Source organism: Heptranchias perlo, chromosome X (genome assembly GCF_035084215.1).
Source record: "Heptranchias perlo isolate sHepPer1 chromosome X, sHepPer1.hap1, whole genome shotgun sequence".
Lineage (NCBI taxonomy): Eukaryota > Metazoa > Chordata > Chondrichthyes > Hexanchiformes > Hexanchidae > Heptranchias > Heptranchias perlo.
In genome coordinates this window covers 9,397,849-9,419,891 of record NC_090370.1, presented here as the reverse complement: position 1 = coordinate 9,419,891, position 22,043 = coordinate 9,397,849, and the positions used below count along the sequence as shown (strand labels likewise).

The following is a 22,043-nucleotide window of genomic DNA, read 5'->3' as shown; positions in this document are numbered from 1 at the left end:
GCGAGTTGCTGCTGTGCATCCTGTGGATGGTACACACTGCAGCCACAGTGCGCCGGTGGTGAAGGGAGTGAATGTTTAGGGTGGTGGATGGGGTGCCAATCAAACGGGATGCTTTGTCCTGGATGGTGTCGAGCTTCTTGAGTGTTGTTGGAGCTGCACTCATCCAGGCAAGTGGAGAGTATTCCATCATACACCTGACTTGTGCCTTGTAGATGGTGGAAAGGCTTTGGGGAGTCAGGAGGTGAGCCACTCGCCGCAGAATACCCAGCCTCTGACCTGCTCTTGTAGCCACAGTATTTATGTGGCTGGTCCAGTTAAGTTTCTGGTCAATGGTGACCCCCATGATGTTGATGGTGGGGGATTCGGCAATGGTAATGCCGTTGAATGTCAAGGGGAGGTGGTTAGACTCTCTCTTGTTGGAGATGGTCATTGCCTAGCACTTGTCGGGCGAGAATGTTACTTGCAAATATTACTTTCGAATATTGTTATGTTATCAGAAATCAAGACACAATAATTACATGGTGAGAATTCACAATGCATCAATCGGACTACATTTTGTATATTTTGAACTTTGTGGCCTTAGCTTTCCTGGTGCCCAACATTATGACACCATGTTGGGCTTTTCAGAGCAAACTGTTCCAAGAACTGAGCCTGCGACAAACATAAGGGTTGAATTTCCACCTTTGCACCATTTTTCCGGGATTTCCTCTGATCTTTCGCTAAAGTTACAGCAGACGGTCAGGAGAACTGCCCCGGAAATTCAACCCCATGGTTTATAAGCCCTCCCTCTTGTGTGTATTTTTGCTGCCAGAGCAAAATTGAGATGCCTGACCTCCAGTATCGCTGCCTACACTTGATGTGACAACATCCATTCCTTCAGCACCACACATTATTATGAAGTTGCCATTCATTTGTTTGTCCCTTGAACTTGCAGAAACTGGATGACACCAGTTCGTCAGAAGGAAGTACAATAGATATAAAGCCGGAAGGAGACGAGAGTCCACCAGTAGAGCAACCTGAAGAGTACTTGGACCCTGAAGCATGCTTCACTGATGGTAGGGTCTGAGTCCACAATTTTGTAAAATCACAATTCGCATTGCAGGAGATGAATGGGTTGGGGTAGAGTGGATTGTATATGGTCTGTGCAAGAAATAGGCAAGACAGCCTATTCTTCTTCCATGCTCTTAAATAGAGTGAAGACATTGTCCTGATGGTTCGACTAGTTAAGGTGGTAAGCAGCTCAGCCATCATTTCAAGGATGTACTGGGCCAGTAGGTGGCAAATGCTGTTCAATGTGGATAAGTGTAAAATAATTAGTATGGAACTGATGATCTAAAAGAGGAAGCAGGTGTTAGAAGTAGCATTGTCAATGCAGTACTTAACTGCAGTTAAATGTGCAACTAGGGGATTGGGTTGCATTAGGATAGAATACAAAAGGGGCTCTATTATTGCTGTATAAGATGTTGGTTACAGTCTGTCTGGGTTGCTATGTGAAGTTCACCTAATTATAGGAAGGATATTATTCCTTGCGGGCTGGTTCAGAGACAAACAAACAAGATAATCCCAGGTATCAGAAATTTAATTTTTGAGGAACGAGCAATGTAGAGCAAGAGAAATCTCTGAGGCGACCCGACTGAAGTTTTCAACATCAAGAAGGCAATTGAGCAAATTGATTGAGGGCAATTGTTTACTTTGGACAATGGGTTTAAATATTGGAGGATGCACGTTAAAAGTTTTGAAGTTTGAAAAAAGTAGATCAGTTGGAACTGTTTTGTACAAAGGTTAATTGATTTGTGGATCAGGAAAGGCCACTGAAGCAAATCGCATAAAATGGGTTCAAGAGGAATGTAGATTTGTTCGGGTGAAATAACCTTTGTTTTTGTCGGATGAAATAACAACTGCCCAAAAGTGTAAATTCAGAAATGTTCTTGAACAAAATGGTCACCACAGCTGAACAGCAGAGGCATGTAAGGTAAATTTACTTTGTGGATGTGAGCCAATTAACTGATAAATAATCCTGCCCAGTACTCTTACAACTGTGTGTTTTTATTTTTCTATAGGTTGTGTGGAACGGTTTAAATGTTGTCAGGTCAGCATCGAAGAAGGCTGGGGCAAACCATGGTGGACTTTGAGAAAGACCTGCTTTTTGATAGTGGAACATAACTGGTTTGAAACCTTCATCGTTTTTATGATTCTACTCAGCAGTGGAGCACTGGTAAGTTCCTGTGAAGTAGAGCAGTATTAGCAGTATTATCCTGTGTATCTGTTGCCTATCAGTTAACCAAAAGAAAAGCAGTACTTTGTATTCTCAAGCTGAGCCACAAATATCTGTTTCCTTCGAACCACAGCTCCGTATGCTGGCTGTATTTGCAATATTGTTCTCCTTCCTTCCTGAAGGTGCTGGTTCTTGATGGGATACAAGTTCCACAACCACCAGCTGCCCTCCAGTACCTTGTCCAAGTGGCCATGAGCGCACCCAATCAGTGAAGTCGGCAAGCTGCTTGACTATGGGCACCATCGCAACTGAGCCTCACCCTGCCCACACCGAATGTCAACGCACATGCACTTTCCAGCAGGGTCAATGGACAGTGAGTAGCAGCATGAACCCGGGCTGATTTTTCCTCTCGCTAACCCAGGGACACTTTGGCCAAGTGTTGTCCCAGCTGAGATCCGCTAACTCGAAACAATGTGAAGATATGAACCTGGGACCTTCTATTCTGTATGGCTCGGTATCACATGGGCTGGTGTCTTTCCCCACTGGCAGGAAGGGGGAGACTTTTATATGTCAATTAGTCAAATTATAACTAGATTTGTTCTTTCACTTATTTTTATTACCAATTGCAATGCTTATTCTCTGGTATACAATTTCAAATTCTTAATTGATCAGGTCAGGTTTTAAATAAGATTGTTAAATGACATGACCATATTTGCTAAATGAGTCAGACATGACTATAGATTTTTTTTCCAAATGACTTGTTGAAAAGACCTCCCCCATGGCGCAGCTGGTAAATGCACCGCTTGGTGTGACACTGTATCATAGTAGGTACAGCACAGGAGGAGGCCATTCGGCCCATCGTGCCTGTGCTGGCTCTTCGAAAGAGCTGTCCAATTAGAGTCACACAAACCAGGCAGGTTTCAGGTTTAATCCCCAGTCTGTGCTAAATTAGCTGACCTGAGCCAAGGGCAATCGTTGGGGTGTTACAGTAGTCTCCCTGGGCTAGAGAGGGGGAAAATCAGCCAGGGTGACTCCTGCTGGATAGTGCATGTATAAGGCATCAGGTGAAGACAAGACTGGGATGAACTATAATATCTCCCCCCCCACCCCCCCAGCCAGTTGAATACGCTGTCAACACTCATGAAGTAAGGAAACAGAGGGCAGCCATCGCCTGTGGAAACAAACCTTGGCAAAAGTTGGTGCATTTCGAAGAATTTGTTTTAAGTTTTTTTTAAAAGCAATTGCCATACAGTTTTAAAATTGTCTTTTTTTTAGGCTTTTGAAGATATTTACATTGAACAGAGAAAGACAATCCGGACCATCCTCGAGTATGCTGACAAGATCTTCACATATATCTTCATCCTTGAAATGTTGTTGAAGTGGGTGGCCTATGGATTTCAAAAGTACTTCACGAATGCATGGTGCTGGCTTGACTTCCTGATTGTGGATGTATGTATCCAGCCTTTTTTGTACTTTTTGAGAACTTTCCGGCAAGGGGGGGGGCGGGGTGAAAGTGAAATTTGGTTCTGTAGTGTGTCACTTAGTGGTCAAAGAATATGTGTTTAATCCAATATAATGCATTTAAGGTGCAGTGAACCATAGTGCCAATCTTGCCAAAATGTACTGCGAGGAAGGATGAGGCTTGGTGTTGTAAATTAATCTAAAGTGGGTGTAAGAGCAAGAGGCTATGTCCATGAGGTCCCTCCAAATGGTTAATTGGGTGACTGTAGGGCTTATTCTGACAAAGAAATTGGTTAAATGATGGAGGGTTTTGGTCAGTAGGTTAGTGGTCGTCAGTGAGAATCTGGAGAAGGCCTGAATCTTCGTTCCATGAAGGTTCTCTTCAAGAGGCCACTGGGCCAAACAAAGCCTTACCCATTTCTTTTTTCCAAAAGTAACATGGAGTCCTGGACCCCTATATCATGTTATTTTGCTCATTTTTTCAGAGGCAAACATACTCTCAAATGATGCCTTCTAAAAATATAAAACTGCTTATAACAACAAAATCGCAGTACATTTTGAGAGTGGCAGCGAAAGGTATTAATACTGAATGTAAGCTGGAGATGCAGTGCTTTCACTTGTAAGTTCATTATACAGAAATTCAAGCCATTTGTTGTCCGTTATTCATAAAAGCATTAGTTTGTATTTTACTGTTATGTAAAGAAAAATTTAGAGCCAGTTTATAAGGTAACCTTCTCCACTAACCATCTTTCAATCAATGTCCTCTTCCCAAATCATTTGAATGTTAACTTATGGCAAAGCATGTTTTATGATATTGTAATCAGGTGAAATTTTAGTTCTGTCACCAAAGGTGCAGTCTGTGATTTAATTTTCACTGTTTGAAGGATTTGTCCATGCAAATCTGTTGACTGTGATGGGTTGTTTTATTGTGACGTTGATCTTAATATATAGACCTTTTCCCAAATGATTAAGTTGCCATATCAAATATGGGTGTTTGCTGAAGAAAGAAGGTATTGACTTCATAAAGCTATGTGTAAAAATGTTTGCCTATGATTCAAATGGCAGATTTTAGTTTGGAACGCTGCAGAACAATGGGCCCCATTCAGATCTGTGATGGGCATCTTCAATGTAATGCTTCTCTTTAACCTCCCAGAGGATCTCCTTCAGTAACTGCAGCCAATGTTAAAGTTATGACAAGTATTTTTTACCATGGGATATCTGAAAAACACATTATCTTAATACCACTACATTCAAGCTTGGAAATTGCAAATACAGATGCTGTAAATTCCAGTATATAATTTGCACCTCCATATAAGTTGCTGTCATATTTTATGGTTGCCATTCCTGTAAAAACCCTAGAAGTACAGTTTACTCCCCAATCTTTAGACAACATGAGATCATTCATAACTTGCACACCAGATTTTGCAGACTTAGAAGCTGAAATCGAACCCATTAATGAGTTTTTATGAAAGTCCTGTCTGCTACATTCATGGTGTTAACTTATTTCAACTAAACCGTTTAACATCTTTGTTGAATAGCAGACAGGAATTTCACAGAAACACATTGGTTACTAATGTTGCGCAATGCAATTTCAAACCATGAATCCATGATCATCTCGAAATAACATTCTTCCATTTTTATTATATAAGCCTAGAAATTACACTCTGTGATATTACTGTATGAAGACTTAATGTGTTTGTATCAAATTCCTTTGTCTGCTATTTTAGTAGAGACATCAACCCATTTAAAAGGAAAGACTTAATGCGTCCATTAAAATCATGGCTAAAGTAATATGGCATAGTGCAATTTCTGGCCGATAGCGTTTCATTCCTTTAAAACGTACAATGTTTCTCTCTGTAATAAGCTAAATGGCATAAATATCCATGTTTATTCTTAGCATTATATATATAAAATATATGTTTTTGCAGAAAGATTGTACATGTATGTGTTATGGGGTTGAAATCCCACTGTAACAGTTGGTTCATGCATTCACATGCAATTTCTTCAAGAAAATCCCTAACCCATTTATTTTAAAGAAACAAAGGAAGCTAGCACATTAACTAATGCATTACAAAGACCATACAGAAGAACTCCAACCTGATAGAGAATAGTACAAAGTATGCAAAATGGGGAAATAACATACAAGATCTATCTATATTATTGGAGACTAACACACACACAATGCTCATTATAAAGTGGGTGAATTTCAGTGGAGGCTCTCCCAATTGTCTGTCGAAACTACGGTGAAAGAGCCATGGAAATTCTGGAATAACATAAGGACCTTTTTTAACAATGTTACAAAATGTTTTGCAACACATAGACTCTTTGAATTAATTGTTGAAGTTTAATAGTTCCAGCAGGTTTGACTTTGTTTATTTGTTTTTTTTTATTCATTCTCGGGATGTGGGCGTCGTTCGCAAGGCCAGCATTTATTGCCCATCCCTAATTGCCCTTGAGAAGGTGGTGGTGGGCCTTCTTCTTGAACCGCTGCAGTCCGTGTGGTGACGGTTCTCCCACAGTGCTGTTAGGTAGGGAGTTTGAGGATTTTGACCCAGCGACAATGAAGGAACGGTGATATATTTCCAAGTCAGGATGGTGTGTGACTTGGAGGGGAACGTGCAGGTGATGGTGTTCCCATGCACCTGCTGCCCTTGTCTTTCCAGGTGGTGGAGGTCACGGGTTTGGGAAATGCTCCTGAAGAAGCCTTGGCGAGTTGCTGCAGTGCATCCTGTGGATGGTACACACTGCAGCCAGGGTGCGCCGGTGGTGGAGGGAGTGGATGTTTGGGCTGATGGATGGAGTGCTGATCAAGCGGGCTGCTTTGTCCTGGATGGTGTCGAGCTTCTTGAGCGTTGGAGCTGCACCCGTGTAGGCAATTGGAGAGTATTCCATCACATTCCTGACTTGTGCCTTGTAGGTGGTGGAGAAGCTTTGGTGAATCAGGAGGTGAGCCACTCGCTGCAGAATACCCAGCCTCTGACCTGCTCTAGTAGCCATGGCATTTATGTGGCTGATCCAGTTGAGTTTCTGAGTCATTTCCATGCATACCATCAGGCCCGCTTGACAAATGTGAGAGGGGACCCTACCATAGTTTTGGTGAATTCAAAAACATTTTGGTTTATTTGCATCTGCATGTCTTCACTGTTAACAGAAGATACTTCCATTGAATATTTTAAGTGTTTTTGTTTTAAGTTGATATATTGATTTAACATCTGAAATGTCACTGTGTGATATTGGTTACTCTTGGTTAATAAGCCATCAATTTTACTGTCTATATTGCTTCCACAATAGGCTGAAACACTTCAATATTTATCATTCTCTGAAAAAAGTTTGCTATTTTGGTCTTGTAATACCCCCCACCCCGCCCCAATTTATCCAACACCTTTAGTTTCTCCTCACATTTGCAGTATCCCCGTCACTCAAGTAGACAGTCCAGGACTGGAGGTATCTCCATATACCCCATCAGCACCAGGTTGAACTTACAGAAGGCTCACTTGACAAATTTGGGAGCGGACCCTACCATAGTTGGAGTCTGCTTTCTTCTACTCAAGTAACAAGGCTAAAACTATCAAACCTAGGGGGTGAAATTGGACATGGGCTGGGGACACAAAACCGACGATATTGCATCGATCGCCCATTATAAGCCAGCCAGATGTTCAGACACATTGACTTCAATAGAATTGAATATCAAGTGTGTGGTATAACGGGCGGCAAAACCGATCCTGCCTGTTTTGCGTCCCTGGCTATGCCCAATTTCAGCCCCCATGTTTCTGGAGTGAGCCAGAAAGCCACTGTCAGTCAAAACTAGAAATTTGAATTTGGGCCTCCTAGTTGTGTGTCCCAACATTCTTCTAGAGCAACATCATAAAACTTTACATAAATGATGTTTATAATGACTTAGTGTTTTAGCCCTATGATGTTTCCAATGATTGTTTTGAAACTTGTCAGTGTAATGTGGGTATGAAATTCTATGGTGGAAAAATGGTCGAGAATGACCTATATTAATATTTTGCCTGTGGATTTGAATTTCCATGTTGGTTGAATTGATTAGATAAACACATATTAATTAACATGTTACATACAGATCTCATTAACTTCCCTTGCAGAGTCTTGGACGATCAGCATCCTTACTTTTCCTTTTGGCTTCGGGTACAATACCCACTGTAAACAGGTGGATGTGAGCATGCTTAGTGTTTCTTCTTGGCTGAAGGTGAACTAACACAGCGTTCATAACCTGTAGATCAATTTATTGTATCGTTCCTTTCCTTGTAGAAAAGATTGTTCCCTATTGTTGTGTTTAGAGCGAATACCGACAATTTTGTAAAGTCCTGTTTAGAATTATTTCCTTGTAGAAGGTTTTGAATTGTTTTAGTTCATGGTGTGTTTTTGTAAAAGTTCAAAAAATGAATTGGTTTAAGATGCTTTCCAATTGTGCAAAACAACTCCTATTGACTCCTCTGAGTACTGAAGACAGATTTCGGTCTGCTATCTTGTTTATGGTAATTAACCTTTCTCAGCACTTTTCTTGTGTAATTCCTGGGGATGAGTGTAACTTGTAGTGACAATTACCTCTCTTAAACAACTATTGTTTATTCAGTTACTTGAGAGTCAATTATAAGCCTAGCCAAAATGCTGAGTCAGAAGTCACGATGGATAAACCAAATGTTTCCATCAATTCTTCAGTGGGTGGCTTACCTCTACAATACTGTCTTTAGTGCTCAGAGTGTTTTTTAAAAAAAACTAGTTAGAATGCTCACAAAATGGGTTTCTGTTCCTTCCTTTTGTTTGTTTATGACCAAGCATCTTTTTTTGGTATGAAGGATTACCCTCATGACATTCATTAGAATAAACAAGAGTATTAAAAAGCGTGGTCAGGGGAGATACTGGTACATCTACTCTGCACATTTATCATACATAATAATATATCATATCTGATTTGTTCGGGCTTTCCACCATTGTAGAAGAGTCACATTACTGTATCAGTACAACATTGACACAGATGCAATGCTATCCATTAGTTATCCAAAATCGATCAGATCTGAACACAATCAGATATCAAGCCGTGTTGAATGGGTGATGCCTTGTGTTGAAGCAACATTCTGCATTCTGCCCTTTCACCTCTTAGAATCTGAATTTTAATCCCACTTGGAGAAATAGTGGAAAGACCTCTTTTCCTAAACAGGCACTAGGGGGTGCAGATGAAATTAATTTCAATTACCTGCACGTATTAATCTACAAACGTATCTCAAATCTAGCCTCTCAGGCTCTGTAAATTGGAACATGTCTTTTTTTTCCTTCTCCCCTGCCCCCAAGCCTTGCAGCTGTGTGACACACCCATACAAAGGCTGCGTCCAGAACTGAAAATATTCATCTGTGCAATCTTTCCTGTATTTTAAGTTTCTCACATTGGAGAAGTCTCAAACTTTATTCCAAATTATACTTGAAGGCAAGACATTGTGCCTGAGTGCTGACTTTAAGCAGCAACTTTCCAGTGAGTGGTTTTAAGCCTGACTAATAAGTGATGTTTAAGACACTTCTAAACATTTGTGATTGATTGATTATTGGTAGCTAAAGAGATATTGCAGCTCTAAATGAAAACTTTCTGAGGAACTTACTTGCATTGTAAATGCACATGTCACAGGTTACTTATTTGTTTAACTAAATATAAGTGCAAAGTGTTAAATTGAATGTGACCAAACTTAATACATCACAAAGCACCAGTATGACTATACGTTGGGAATAGTTTGTTCGCAGACCGAACTCTGTGTCTCCTCTGCCCCCCATCCCCTTTCCACTGCAGTGCCTCTGTATATAAAGGATATATCAGAGGTTAGTTTGATATGCAGCACAGATTTACCTGTATTCTTTTTTGTAGGTACCTTTTATTTGTGTGGCTTAATTTTCTGGGCTTTTTCTCCCCTCACTTCGATCGGATCTTCACAAAGTAAAGGGCAAGGGTAAGGTTCTTATCATCCATTGGGCGTTTCCTCCAACAGGTCCCCTTTAGTTGTCTGTGTGTCTGTGACCCTTCTTTTTCACTTTTCTTCCTTTTGTTCTATCTTATGCCTCTTCTCAACTACACATTTCCTTCTAGGTCACTAGGAATTACTTCAGGCAAGGGAAGTAGGGAGCTGACCTCAGTTCATCGCAACGAGCTTGGGGCAATCTTACAATTAGTCCACTTTGTTTCATCAGTGATAGGGCCTTTGCTAACAGTATTGGGAACTTTGCTTTTCTGTTTCTGTATAGGTTTCCTTAGTCAGCCTCGTAGCTAATGCCCTGGGCTACTCCGAACTAGGTGCCATTAAGTCTCTTAGGACACTAAGAGCATTGAGACCTCTAAGAGCCTTGTCACGATTTGAAGGGATGAGGGTAAGATGGAATAGCAGCTGACCTTCTGCATGCATATGAGAAAAAGTTTAAGCATGCTAGAATTGATCAATAAACTCTGGGGGAGGGGGGAAATTAATGACACAGCTGCTGAACTTATCCCCTCTCCCTGTTATTCCCCACCTGCACCCTCTCCTGAAAAGGAGATACATTAGGCTGCCTCATCACATTAGATTGGCCCAAACTACATGCCATCGTAGAACATACATCAGCTGTTCTCATTTGGCCTGGCTTTCCTTTAGTGTTTAAAAGGGTTTTTCTGCTGTAACCTAAACAGAGAATCACCAGGTGCAAAGATGTGTGCATGAAGCATATGCTTAAATATGGATCAGGCAGACTGAATGATGGATGAAAATTGAAAATGACAGACAAAGTGCCAAACTTAATTAAATTCTTTAATTGGGGAATGTAGTTTTTTGTGCAAATATGAGGTAAAATTGAATGTTTTTGAATTCTGAATGCACGAAATACATATTTTTAGGCTTTCCAAATATACGCATGGCCATGGTGTTCATCTTCTTGTACCTGGTTGTTCTCAGCCCAGTCCAATGGAGACTGGTGGCCTTGTCTGACAGCTTTTCCTTCCACTTCCTCCCTTCTTTATACCATGCTCTATGGTACCCCTGTTGTGTCACTTTAAACTAATCTGATCACAATCAAGCATTACACTGAATGAGTTTGATGCCATCATAACGTTATAAAGATTTGAAATAACTTAATGTGGGATGAGACTCACTGCTGTTGATTGCATGGAATCCATATTGAATAATCGGCCACACATTTTGGAGGTGCACGTAAATTACTATGTACCTTTGCTTTAGAAGAGAAAATATACAGGACAGACCTTCCAATGCTCATTAAGGTCGGCGGTCGGGGGGGGGGGGGTTGACAAATTGGAGTTTTTCCCAGTATTGCATTCAATGACTTTACCAAGAAGTTTACCAGTGCAAGAGGGTTCGTGTCCCAGAAAATTCTCTCCAGTTCTAGTCGCCGAGATACAAGGGAAACATTCACGTGCCGGAGGCAGTGCAGAAAAGACATACGAAGCTGATCCCTAGAAGAAGGGGTCTGAATTGTGAGGCGAGACTGGAGAAACTTGAGCTTTTCTTTCTGGAAAGAAGGCGTCTGAGAGGTTATGTTATAGAGGTAGATGCAATCGTAATTGGTATGGAAACGATTAATTATATAGAAATTACAACACAGAAACAGGCCGTTCAGCCCAACCTGTTTGTTGATGTTTATCCTCCACACAAGCAGTAGTCCTAATTCTGTGTACCCATCCTGTTTCCATATCTCTTCATTCCCCTTTCCTTCAATCACCTATCTAACCCTATTGTTAAATGTTGATATTGTCTCTGCTTCAATCACAAACTCAGGTAATACATTCCACAGCCTCACAACCCTCCGTGTGAAAAGGTTTCTCCAGCTCTCTGTCCTAAATCACTTGCATTTCATCTTATATCTATGTCCCCTTGTTCTAGACCCCACACCACTGGAAACAGCCTGTTTCTATCTACTTTGTTCCATTCCTTCATAATTTGAATCACCCCTTAATCTCCTCTGTTTTGAAGAGAGCAGCCCCAGTTTTTCAAGTCTTTCTTCGTATTTGTACTTTCTCATACCAGGCAGTGCACTGGTGAAGTAGAAAGAAAGGGCATAGTGGGACTGGAAGGTAGCAGGGCCATGCTTCCCTGGTGCTCAGTATAACAGTGTCCTGCAAGTGCTGGTAGAGTGACCAATGCTATTTCCCAATCACTTTGTCTTGCTGCGACACTAGAACACACTTCCAGCAACCTTAATTCTGTATTCTACTGCATTTTACATGGAATTACATAGAATGTACAACACAGAAACCGGCCATTCGACCCAACAGGTCCATGCCGGTATTTATGCTCCACACAAGCCTCCTCCCACCCTTCTACATCTCACCCTATCAGCATATCCTTCTATTCCTTTCCCCCTCATGTGTTTATCGACCTTCCCCTTAAATGCATCTATGCTATTCGCCTCAACTACTCCTTGTGGTAGCAAGTTCCACATTCTCACCACTCTCTGGGTAAAGAAGTTTCTCCTGAATTCCCCATTGGATTTATTAATGGCTACCTTACATTTTTCACCTAGTTCTGGTGATTTAGTCTAGAGTAATAATTTTCATTCATTATCCAATTAAATACCACATTAAGTAAATTCTAAGTTAAACAAGCAGTAAATGTCAATTTCAAGTGTACATACACTGGCCAAACTTAAAACCCAATAGAACAAAACTTGTCATATTGAGTGAGAGTGTGTGTAGGTACATGTACCCAGTCCAGAACCGCACAGGAAAGCCAGCTATCTGCATGCTGCACAGGACCATTAGAGTCACTGATGCCCAGAGAAATGTCTCATGCTGAAGTTGATAATAACAGGCCTGTAGATTAAGAATCCGAAATACTGCTTTAAATTAAACCGTGGGGGTAGGACAAGGTGACACAGGTTCAAGTTAGTAAGAGGTAACTTTAGGACTGATAGCAGGAAGTTCTTTACACAGACAATGATCAACATTTGAAATGGCCTTCCAGGTGATATTTGGTTAAGGCAGCTGAGCCATACAGATCAGAAGGTCCCAGATTGGGTCTGTGCTGCATTAGCTGATTTGAGTCTGGATTGGAGTAAGGGTGTGACAGTTGGCCACAGTGCACCTGAATTAGGGAGGTGGAAAGATCAACCAAGGTAGTTTTCTTGATGGCCATCTAATGACCCTTGCTGGAGGATATGCATGTGTGTACAGGATCGGGGCCAAGGATGTGATGCCCCATGTGGTAAAATAGCCTGCCAATACTGATTGGCTCGAAGACATGAAGAATGGCCATTTGGAGAAGGTACTGGAGGGCATCTGGAACCTGTACTCCAGGAAAGAGTTGGTGCTTTGGGGAGAGCAGATGGGGAGAAAATTGATTGAGGAAAATGAAAAAAGAAAGCAATCCAGTGATGTTTGGCTTCATAATTCGAGGAGCAAGGTACCACAAATTCATAATTCTATCTGAAAGGATCCTGGATCGGCTGAGCTGGCTCCAGTAACCTGATGTTGTGGGTGTATCTTTATTGTTGCATCTTTGTACCCATAGTCAAGGACAGGAAGTTCCCTGACTATTCTCTCTGACCTGGTAGTGTAGTCTTGTTGAGATTCCTGATCAATACACAGCATGTTTTGAAGCTCGGAAGTCTTCTAGTTCGCTACCACCTGAACGTAATAACAAACGCTACTTGGTGTCCATATTGTTTTAAAAGGAGATACAGAAGACAAAAAAAAGAAATTGAAGCCAGGAAAGCAGCTTCCTACAACTCCATGTGCTTTTGATCTAAACTGATCAAAATATATTTTTTTGTTTTATTGTATCAACCGACGAGTCACTTAAAATGGAAAATTAAAATGTTAAGCACAGGGAATGCAACTACCGTACAGTTCTAGGAACCTTTTATCAAATGTATCATTGATAGCAAATCTAGAAATGATAGGTAATGTAGCCAGCAACTGGAAAAGCTTTAAAAAAAACCTGCAAAAAAAAAGCGCCATTTCATTAAGTAACCAAAAGATGTCAGAACTGCTACATTAATTACCCACAGCAGAACTGAAAATACTTGATGGACTTCAGTTTGAGACAGATGAAGGTAAGATTGATGTAGAGGTTGTTGGAACAGTTTTGTGTTGAAAAGACTAATGCAAACGATGCATGCTATATATTCAACAATTGGGAATAAGATCCTGATGAAACAATGTTGCCAGTTTCCACACCTTATCTAGAACATATAACTATGGGGCTCTGGAGTAAATTCACATCAGAGACACAATATTTATTGGGACACAGGACAATGGAAAATGATCAAGAACTATAACTAACATTGAAAACACATTGACATATGTAAAGCTAGTGAATCAACAGCCAAGCAACTGAAAGAAATGAGGACCCAGGAAGACGTTCAATATTTAGTAAAGAAAAAGGAAAAAATGACTCCAGATGTAAACCCCAAGAAATTTTGAAAATAGACTGCAAATACTGTGGAAAATATCATGCCATGTCAGAAAGAAAGAAGCCTATCCTGCTTGGGGTCAGAAGTGTAATACTGTACATGTAGAGAACGGAACTATTTCTCAGCCAAATGTCCAAAGCCCAGCGGTCAGATCTTCATACTGTAGATGGAGCTAATTGTGGCTTAGATGAAGATCACATTTTCTTGCATTAAGTTATTGGACTTGTAGAAGATCAATATCCTAACAAATTATCTGTCAACATGCTCTGATGCAAAAAGCAAATCAGATTTCAGCTAGCCTGTGCTGTTATTGTCAGATTTCTACCTGAGAATCAATACCCGAGACTTATAATCCAATTGGTAGAGAGCTTCAGAAATCTAACACTTTACTGGTCATGTTCAAAAAATAATCAGAAATTAAACCACTGGGAAAAGGTGAGCCATTGTGCAGCACTGAGTTTCAAATAGTACCAACTAGATGTGGACTTGTTTTGGGTGCTAGAGTCATTCAGCAAATGCAACTTGGTGATTCATGAGAACAATGAGATAATGGCAGGTTCATCAAAACTCACAAAACAAGATGTACTGTCCAAGTACCAGGATGTCTTCAAAGGAGAAGGAAAGTTGGGCACTCTGCACCTTCAAGTTGATCTCAAGATCCCAGTTGCCAGCCAGGAAACTTCTTCCAGCTGTAAAAGAACTTGTCAAGAAGCGCATTAATGAGCTTGTTGATAGGAAAGTTCTCACACTGATCAGTGTCCTGATTTAATGGATCTTTTTGATGGTAATGAAAGCAAATGATCATGTGTGCCTGTGCATCGATCCAAAGTCACTTAACAAAGCCTCAAATGGGATCAGATCTCAGAAGGCCGCTTCCTCCCCTCAAAGTGCAGACATGACTCTTCTTTTGTGTGCTGCATTGTCTTATAAAGAAAGAAACAGGAATAGATAAGTGATAGTGTCTGCATAGACACACACCCAGCCCATGCCCACAAAGGCAAAGCCCCTGAATTCAGAAATATGGGCAGGGGTAGAGCACACTTGGGGGAGGGTAATATTGGGGGCCACATCTTCAGACTCTTAAAAGTCTTTTGTTTGTTACCAACTGACCTGCAATAACAAGCACTGTTGGACTACACCAGGTGGTACCTTTACATACTATGCCATTGGGTGAGCTGTAATATGTTCATCATTATGATTAGTTAGTTCTGCAGAATCACATTTTGGATACACATCTTTAGAACATAGGAACAGAAGTAGGCCATTCAGCTCCTTGAGACTGTTCTGCCATTCAATTAGATTACGGCTGATCTGTACCTCAACTCCATTTACCTGCCTTTTCTCCATATCCTTTGATATCCTTAACTAACAAAAATCTATTGAATCTCAGCCTTGAAAATTTCAATTGTCCTCGCATCCACAACCTTTTGAGGGAGAGAAATAGCTTCTCTGTATTTACTCTATCAAATCCCTTTATTATTTTAGAGACCTCAATTAGATCACCTTTCAACCTTCCAAACTGAAGGGAATACAAGCCAGGTTTATGAAACCTGTCCTCATAATTTAACCCTTGAAGCCCTGGTACCATTCTGGTGAATCTGCAGTGTACATCCTCCACGGCCAATATATCTTTCCTAAGGTGTGGTGCCCAGAACTGAATGCAATACTCCAGATGTGGACTAACTAAGGCTCTGTACAACTGAAGCATAACATCCTGCCTTTTGTATTCCAGCTGCCCTTGAGATAAAGTCCAACATTCCATTAGCCTTTTTGATTACTTTTTGTACCTGTGCACTAGCTTTTAGTTATTTGTGTACTTGGACACCTAAATCCCTTTGCTCTTCCACAGATTGTCTTCTTTTGGTAAGCGTATCCTATGTAGGCAAAGATGCCACAGTTTTTCCTAATTACCTCCATCTTTCACTTCTGCTGGCCACAGGGAGATATTTTATTTGGACAGCTTGTCCAAAAGCATCTGTAACAGAGAGGGAAGAATAGCTCTGGTCACTATGTGTAGTGACATGGTAAAATGCTGTTTACAATTTTGCTATACACAGCGTCCAAGATTCTTCTGTCATGGTTCTTAATGGAATCACTTTTCCTACATGACATGAAGTACAAATGTTTTGAGGTACATTTATAAATGGCACTTCAGAATGTTCAATATTACATTCAATATTTGGATAAATTCAGAGGGAAAAAGAGTCTTCTCTTTGAGAAAACTATGACATCAACTCCATCAGTAAAATGCACTGATTACTTTCATTTCTGCTTATTGATTATTAATTTCTTTCAATGCACATCATCTTTGTCTTGCATATCTGATGAAGTTCATTGGAGAAGTTTTGAACTTCAGGTGACATAGTGGGCTAGAGCACCACTGTTGTGGCATTACTGAATGGCAGGATTCAGGGTTACTCTGCTATGTTTGTAGTCTTAGCCATGCTGCTGTGGCAAGATGCCAAGCTGAGGCCGGGCATCTCCCCACAGAGAAGGGGACGAAGAGCAGAGGAATAGTCATTTGGCACCAAACTCAAGTGCAACATAGGCACAGAAGCTTGGGAATAGATTGCCTGGCTAATCTCCCAGCTGTAGGAGATCTGTGGTGCAGGAAGATTAGGGAGAGAAAAAAAATTGAATGATCTTAGAGAGTAATGAAAAGAAGTTCTGAAATTTAATTTGAATTTTCTAAATCTGAAGTTTCGAATAACGGCACGTCACACTGGAGCTGTGCCACAGAGTGGTAAGACTCGTGTTCATGCCTGTGATTCGCCACGTAGTGAGTTCCCAATCTCAGCTCTGTCTTCCTGAAGAGGCGCCAAGTTGGAAGATCAGATGATTCCCCATAATGAGGGAGGGGAAAATTGAAGGCAGTCACCCTCAAGGCTGCTCTGGAGCACCTTCTAGTGGCCAGTTATAGAGCAGCAATTGATAGAGGCCTTGGATCAGGCTTGCTGCCTGACCTCTCAGCCAGAGTATGGTGCGTGGCCCAGGGAGACCAAGAAAGGGGAAACTGGGAGATAGTAACTATATCCAACAATTATTTGACACTTTGTGCTTAACATTCTAATGGCTGTCACAGAATACAATTTAATAACAGTCTAATGAGGGAAAATCGGTAAATATCCATATATTTCTGTAATTTTTTTAAAAGCTTGATTCCACTCAGAGCTGTGCTTTTGCCTACTATCTAGTGATATGCATTGCAAAGAGCTTGTAAAGCCCCTTGAATATGCAGGAAATGGCATAAAGATACTGTTCCGTAACTTGCATGCGTACCTCAATCACCACTGCAGAATGTCCGCTTCCAAACAGCCTGTAAGACTGCACGCTCAGCTGTTAACTTTACCGTTGGCCCGCTTATTCACAAATAAAGTCTGAACGACAGGGTTTAAGCTGAGCAGCAGAAGGATGTGAGCTAACTCATTTAAGAAAATAACACCAATAGTTTTGTCAGGATCACAAATATCTGTATGGATTCCTGGATCAATCACACAAGCAGTTTTGTAACTACAAATTAGTCAAAACTAACAGACCTACGGTATAGTACTTGACTATGCAGTTAGGCAACCAGCAGCTTAAACCCTGACCTAAAATCCCCGGTGTATGATCTAACGGAAGTTTCTCTTTACACTCATTTTTTCTTTCTGCGTCCTGGTGCAGGTTGTCGTCAACGCCTTGGTGGGTGCCATCCCTTCCATTATGAATGTACTGCTGGTCTGTCTCATCTTCTGGCTCATTTTCAGCATAATGGGAGTGAACCTTTTTGCTGGAAAGTATTATTACTGTTTTAATGAAACATCAGAATATAGGTTTCTCCCCTCGGAAATAAACAACCAGTCAGACTGTGAGAATATGATAAACATGACCAATGATGAAATTCGATGGAAGAATGTAAAGATTAACTTTGATAATGTGGGAGCTGGATATCTGGCTTTGCTGCAAGTGGTAAGTTTTTTATTTCATTACTGCTAATAGTTATTTTGTGTGTGAATATTTGTACTCAACAATAACAACTTGCATTTATATAGCGCCTTTAACATAGTAAAACATCCCATCAAGGTAAGGGAAGGTCGCGCTGGGAATGGAATACTTTCCATCTCAGGCACTCATTGCCAGCATCAGGCAGTCCTTGATCAGGTAATATATGGATCAATGAATTGCCCTATTCTCTGCCTCAGGAATACACCTCAATTCCAACCTCAGAAGAGCCCATTCTGCTGCTACCAATGCGACATTTTTCCATTTCATCACCGGCTGTCCAACCAAGCCTCGCACGCGTCAGGAGACTCATTGAAAATTGCAGATGCACTGTCCATGATATTCCTGCTATAATCTGAAAGTAATACAATGGGGAAAAAAATCAATAATGATTGAGGAACCTACTTCACCAAACCTTTACTTGTTATATGGTAGCCTTGAGATTTGCTTTGCAGAACCTTTGTTTAGGGGATTAAGTGGGTTGGGTAGAGTGTATGACCGAGCAAATTGTACATGATCTGTGGAAGGAGCCGGTTTCATGGGCAGAGTGGTGTTTCATTTTGTTCTGCGCTTCTTGTGGTGCTTTGAACAACAGATGCATTTAAGGGCAAACTCATCAATCTCACACTCCCAGCAGGGAGCCACACTCAAAGTGAACTCGGGTTGGAGAACTGTTTTTATAATGTTGTGGCCCTATCTCCAACACACATTCACTTCAAGCCAGCTTTCCACTGGCATACAGAATTGGCGAATTTATACTTTAATAATATTTCTTTGTGAAAGAAACCATAGATTCATTGAACATGAAACTAATATAGTAAACTTAATGTGAGACTATGGTTACAGTGGTCTCATATATTGGCAAAATGTTAAATTCTGTAATCGTCATAGTGTAAAAAAGTTGAATGCAGTACATTATTGACTGAGTCTTAATTTTACTATTTCCAGGCTACCTTCAAAGGTTGGATGGATATCATGTACGCAGCGGTTGATTCACGAAGGGTAAGTGCAACAAAATGGATTGTGAATTTTCCACAATGACAAGGCATGTGTTATATCCTGAGTTACCAGTATAAAGCATGTACCAGATTATGTCTCCTCTCCCCTCTCCTCCATTCTGGAGGTGTTGTATTCCTGCAAGAAAACCAGAGATGAAGCTTCCCAATGGCCTATTGGGTAAAGTCACTTAGCCATACAAACCAGAAGTTCTCTGGTTTGATGGCACGTCAGTGCTGAGTTAGCTGATCTTAGTCTAGGCACCAGTTGGGGCACTATGTATCATCTTGGTGCCCTGGGCTAGGGAAGCATAAAATCAGCCAGGGTTTCGGCTCCTGCTTGCAATTGAGTGACCTGCTGGAAAATGCACTTGTATGGGCATCAGGTGAAAACAGAATTGGGGGTTGCGATGATACCCTCTGTGGTCAAATAGCCCGGTGACTCTCCAGGCTCACCCCAGGGTTGAGGTACTAGAGCCTTGCTCATAGATCCATACCCCCAACAAGTCAACACCCTCAGGGAGGGAAGAGATCATATGAAGGTGACAACATGTTCTGTTTACACTATCAACAATGCAAATCCTAATTTACCCAGATGCTACAAAAATACACCCAGGAGAAAATAGGAATCAAAATATAGGAGTATGTGACTTGTGCTGAGAATTACAGGGAAAGTTTTTTTTTAACCAGCCCTGTTTAAACAAAACAAATAAATTGCACCATCAATGAGATCCTCACTCTGCTTGGACTCAACCTATGGACTGGATAAATAGCTGGGTGGGAATGGGACAATTATGGACAGAGATAAGCAATTACTCCATGGAGCAGTAATGTTCCTACACTGCTAGACCAAGGATCTATCATCTGTGGAAATCAACCAACCGGGACTGAGTAGTGTGAGATGTGGGAATGGGCAAATATTCTAGAGTTTGCGCGTTGGGGAGAAATGTGAAAAGAAGATAGCATTCTGTCTTAAATTATTTGGGTTTTAACTTACAAACTTTCAAGTGGTCCTTTCAGAGTTCTCCAGTAATTATTTGTTGTAAACTATATTTTACAATATTATAGTCCTTCAACTTCAATAGTAGTTTAATTAGTCTGCATCGTGATGCTTTTCTTCCATTTGAGATGATGCTGACTCTGGGTTTTCTTGACTTTAGGACTGGTGGACCATTGTTTGTTCTGTGGTTCACTGGTCTATCATTTGCAATAGATATGACAAATACCACATCAAGAGATGCAGACCTAGAAATTGTTCAGGCGAAAAACGGGTGCTGAAGGGTCCATGTGGCATGTGTGCATACGTTCATTCCGCACTGGGTTTGTGCCATATGCCATGTTGGTTAGGGCATCCTGTAGTCGTCCAGGGTGCCTGCATGAAACAGGCGTTAGCTTTGCTTATGCAAATCGGGGGCCTAATGCCTATTTCAGGCGCCTTTACGTATGCTGCAGTCCGTTTTCTCAGGCAAACAGCAGCCAAACCAACAGTCTTTAAAGGGGACTACTAGAGATTGCCACCTAAAAAAGATATGTAACAAATGTTTTATTTACCTGAACGTGGAGCCAGAAGAAGCAGGAGTGCTCCTCCTAGCTCCACATTGACGCTGCAGACCGCTGCTGGTCACTGTTCACAGCCCCCCCACCTCCCCTCCAGACTCATGATAGGTCCTGTGCCTGGCCAATCTTGGTCTTCTTCGTGACCAGTGCGGTGCCTCTTGGGTTGCGACTGACGTCCCCAGCACTCCAGTCGCGTCCTGATGATGCAAAAGGACCAATTTTGCGTGGCCCTCTTGCTCATCAGTTTAGGCATGCCAGTTCATGGTCGTCACCAATTTCTAGGCCGTAGGCTTTAATTTCAGCATTGATGCTAGGCCAGTATATAACATCGCTCATTTTCTGCAGACCTGGGAATGACAAAAAAAGCAATGCCTCTGGATGCTATGGTTTAGTTAGGTAGCTAGTGACAAAATTGTGCCATCTATTTCAGAGAGACTTGAAGATATAATCCAGTGTCCATACAGTACTTTCTGTGCTAGTGAGAATCACCGAGGCACTGAACTTCTGTACGTCAGGGTTATTCCAGTTAAGCACACGGATTGTCTTTGAGCTCTTGGTTGGTATCTTGAAGCAGTGCTTACAATATTTGGACTGATCAAATGGGTTGTCATTGTATAATCCCCACATGATGTCCACAATTATCGGTATGCTGCACAACTTAACTCTTCAAAGAGGCCTCACCATGGAAGATGAGAAGCATCCACAAGTTACAGCAGACCAGGAGGTGAAGAGTAAGGATGAGCATCCAGTGCAGTAAAGTGGACAAGTATGGCAGTACCTCGTAACTGATCCCTTTCATTAATTCTTGCAGATGGGACCTTAAAAAAGGCACTGCCCTGTCATGATGTATCTAGATGATATGTTACCATAGCTGTTGGTGAGGTCATGCTTCCTTGAGGGTCTTCTGGGAGCAGTAGTTATTGAAGATGATATTTTAGTTTATAGGGGTGCTGACCTTAAGAGTGCCTAGTTTCTGTTGGGCACAGCAAAATAATTACCCATTATAGTTGAAGTCTTCATACAATTTGAAGTATTTGTACAATTGTGTGTGCAGTGAATGTGTTCAGTGTGATGTGTCATTGTGTTTTACCCTTATGCCTGTTACATTAATGTGACATTGGACATCAAGCCTATTATTGCTGGATGATTCCCCATTAGAACGAGTAGATATGCTGGATGGCTGTTGGGTTTCTCTGAAGCCCTCTTGGTGTTTTGATGGCCCAATATCTCATGGTGCTATGATTGTGCATCTGAGTCAGCTGTGCCTGATCCTGTTTTGGTTGCTTGACCCTGCATGTTTTCTGGCACACTTACTGTCTCTTGTGCAGAGGCACTTGATGGCTTTGTTATGGCATCAACGTGAGAGCTAACTGCCTGATCCTTAATGACCACATGTTGATAGGGTGTTCCTACTGGAGAGCACCATCTCAATC

The 22,043-nt window shown here is 41.3% G+C and overlaps 1 protein-coding gene across 1 annotated transcript in view; it reads left to right on the top strand.

Annotated features, from left to right (window-relative positions):
* The window catches only part of LOC137307256 (sodium channel protein type 8 subunit alpha-like), a 241,388-nt gene that overhangs the window by 207,802 nt on the left and 11,543 nt on the right, over window positions 1-22,043 (top strand). The window contains exons 17-22 of the mRNA XM_067976688.1: window positions 935-1,055; window positions 2,061-2,215; window positions 3,491-3,664; window positions 9,926-10,048; window positions 17,741-18,025; window positions 19,007-19,060. Of these exons, the coding sequence (XP_067832789.1) occupies window positions 935-1,055; window positions 2,061-2,215; window positions 3,491-3,664; window positions 9,926-10,048; window positions 17,741-18,025; window positions 19,007-19,060 (912 nt within the window). The remainder of the gene's footprint in view (window positions 1-934; window positions 1,056-2,060; window positions 2,216-3,490; window positions 3,665-9,925; window positions 10,049-17,740; window positions 18,026-19,006; window positions 19,061-22,043) is intronic.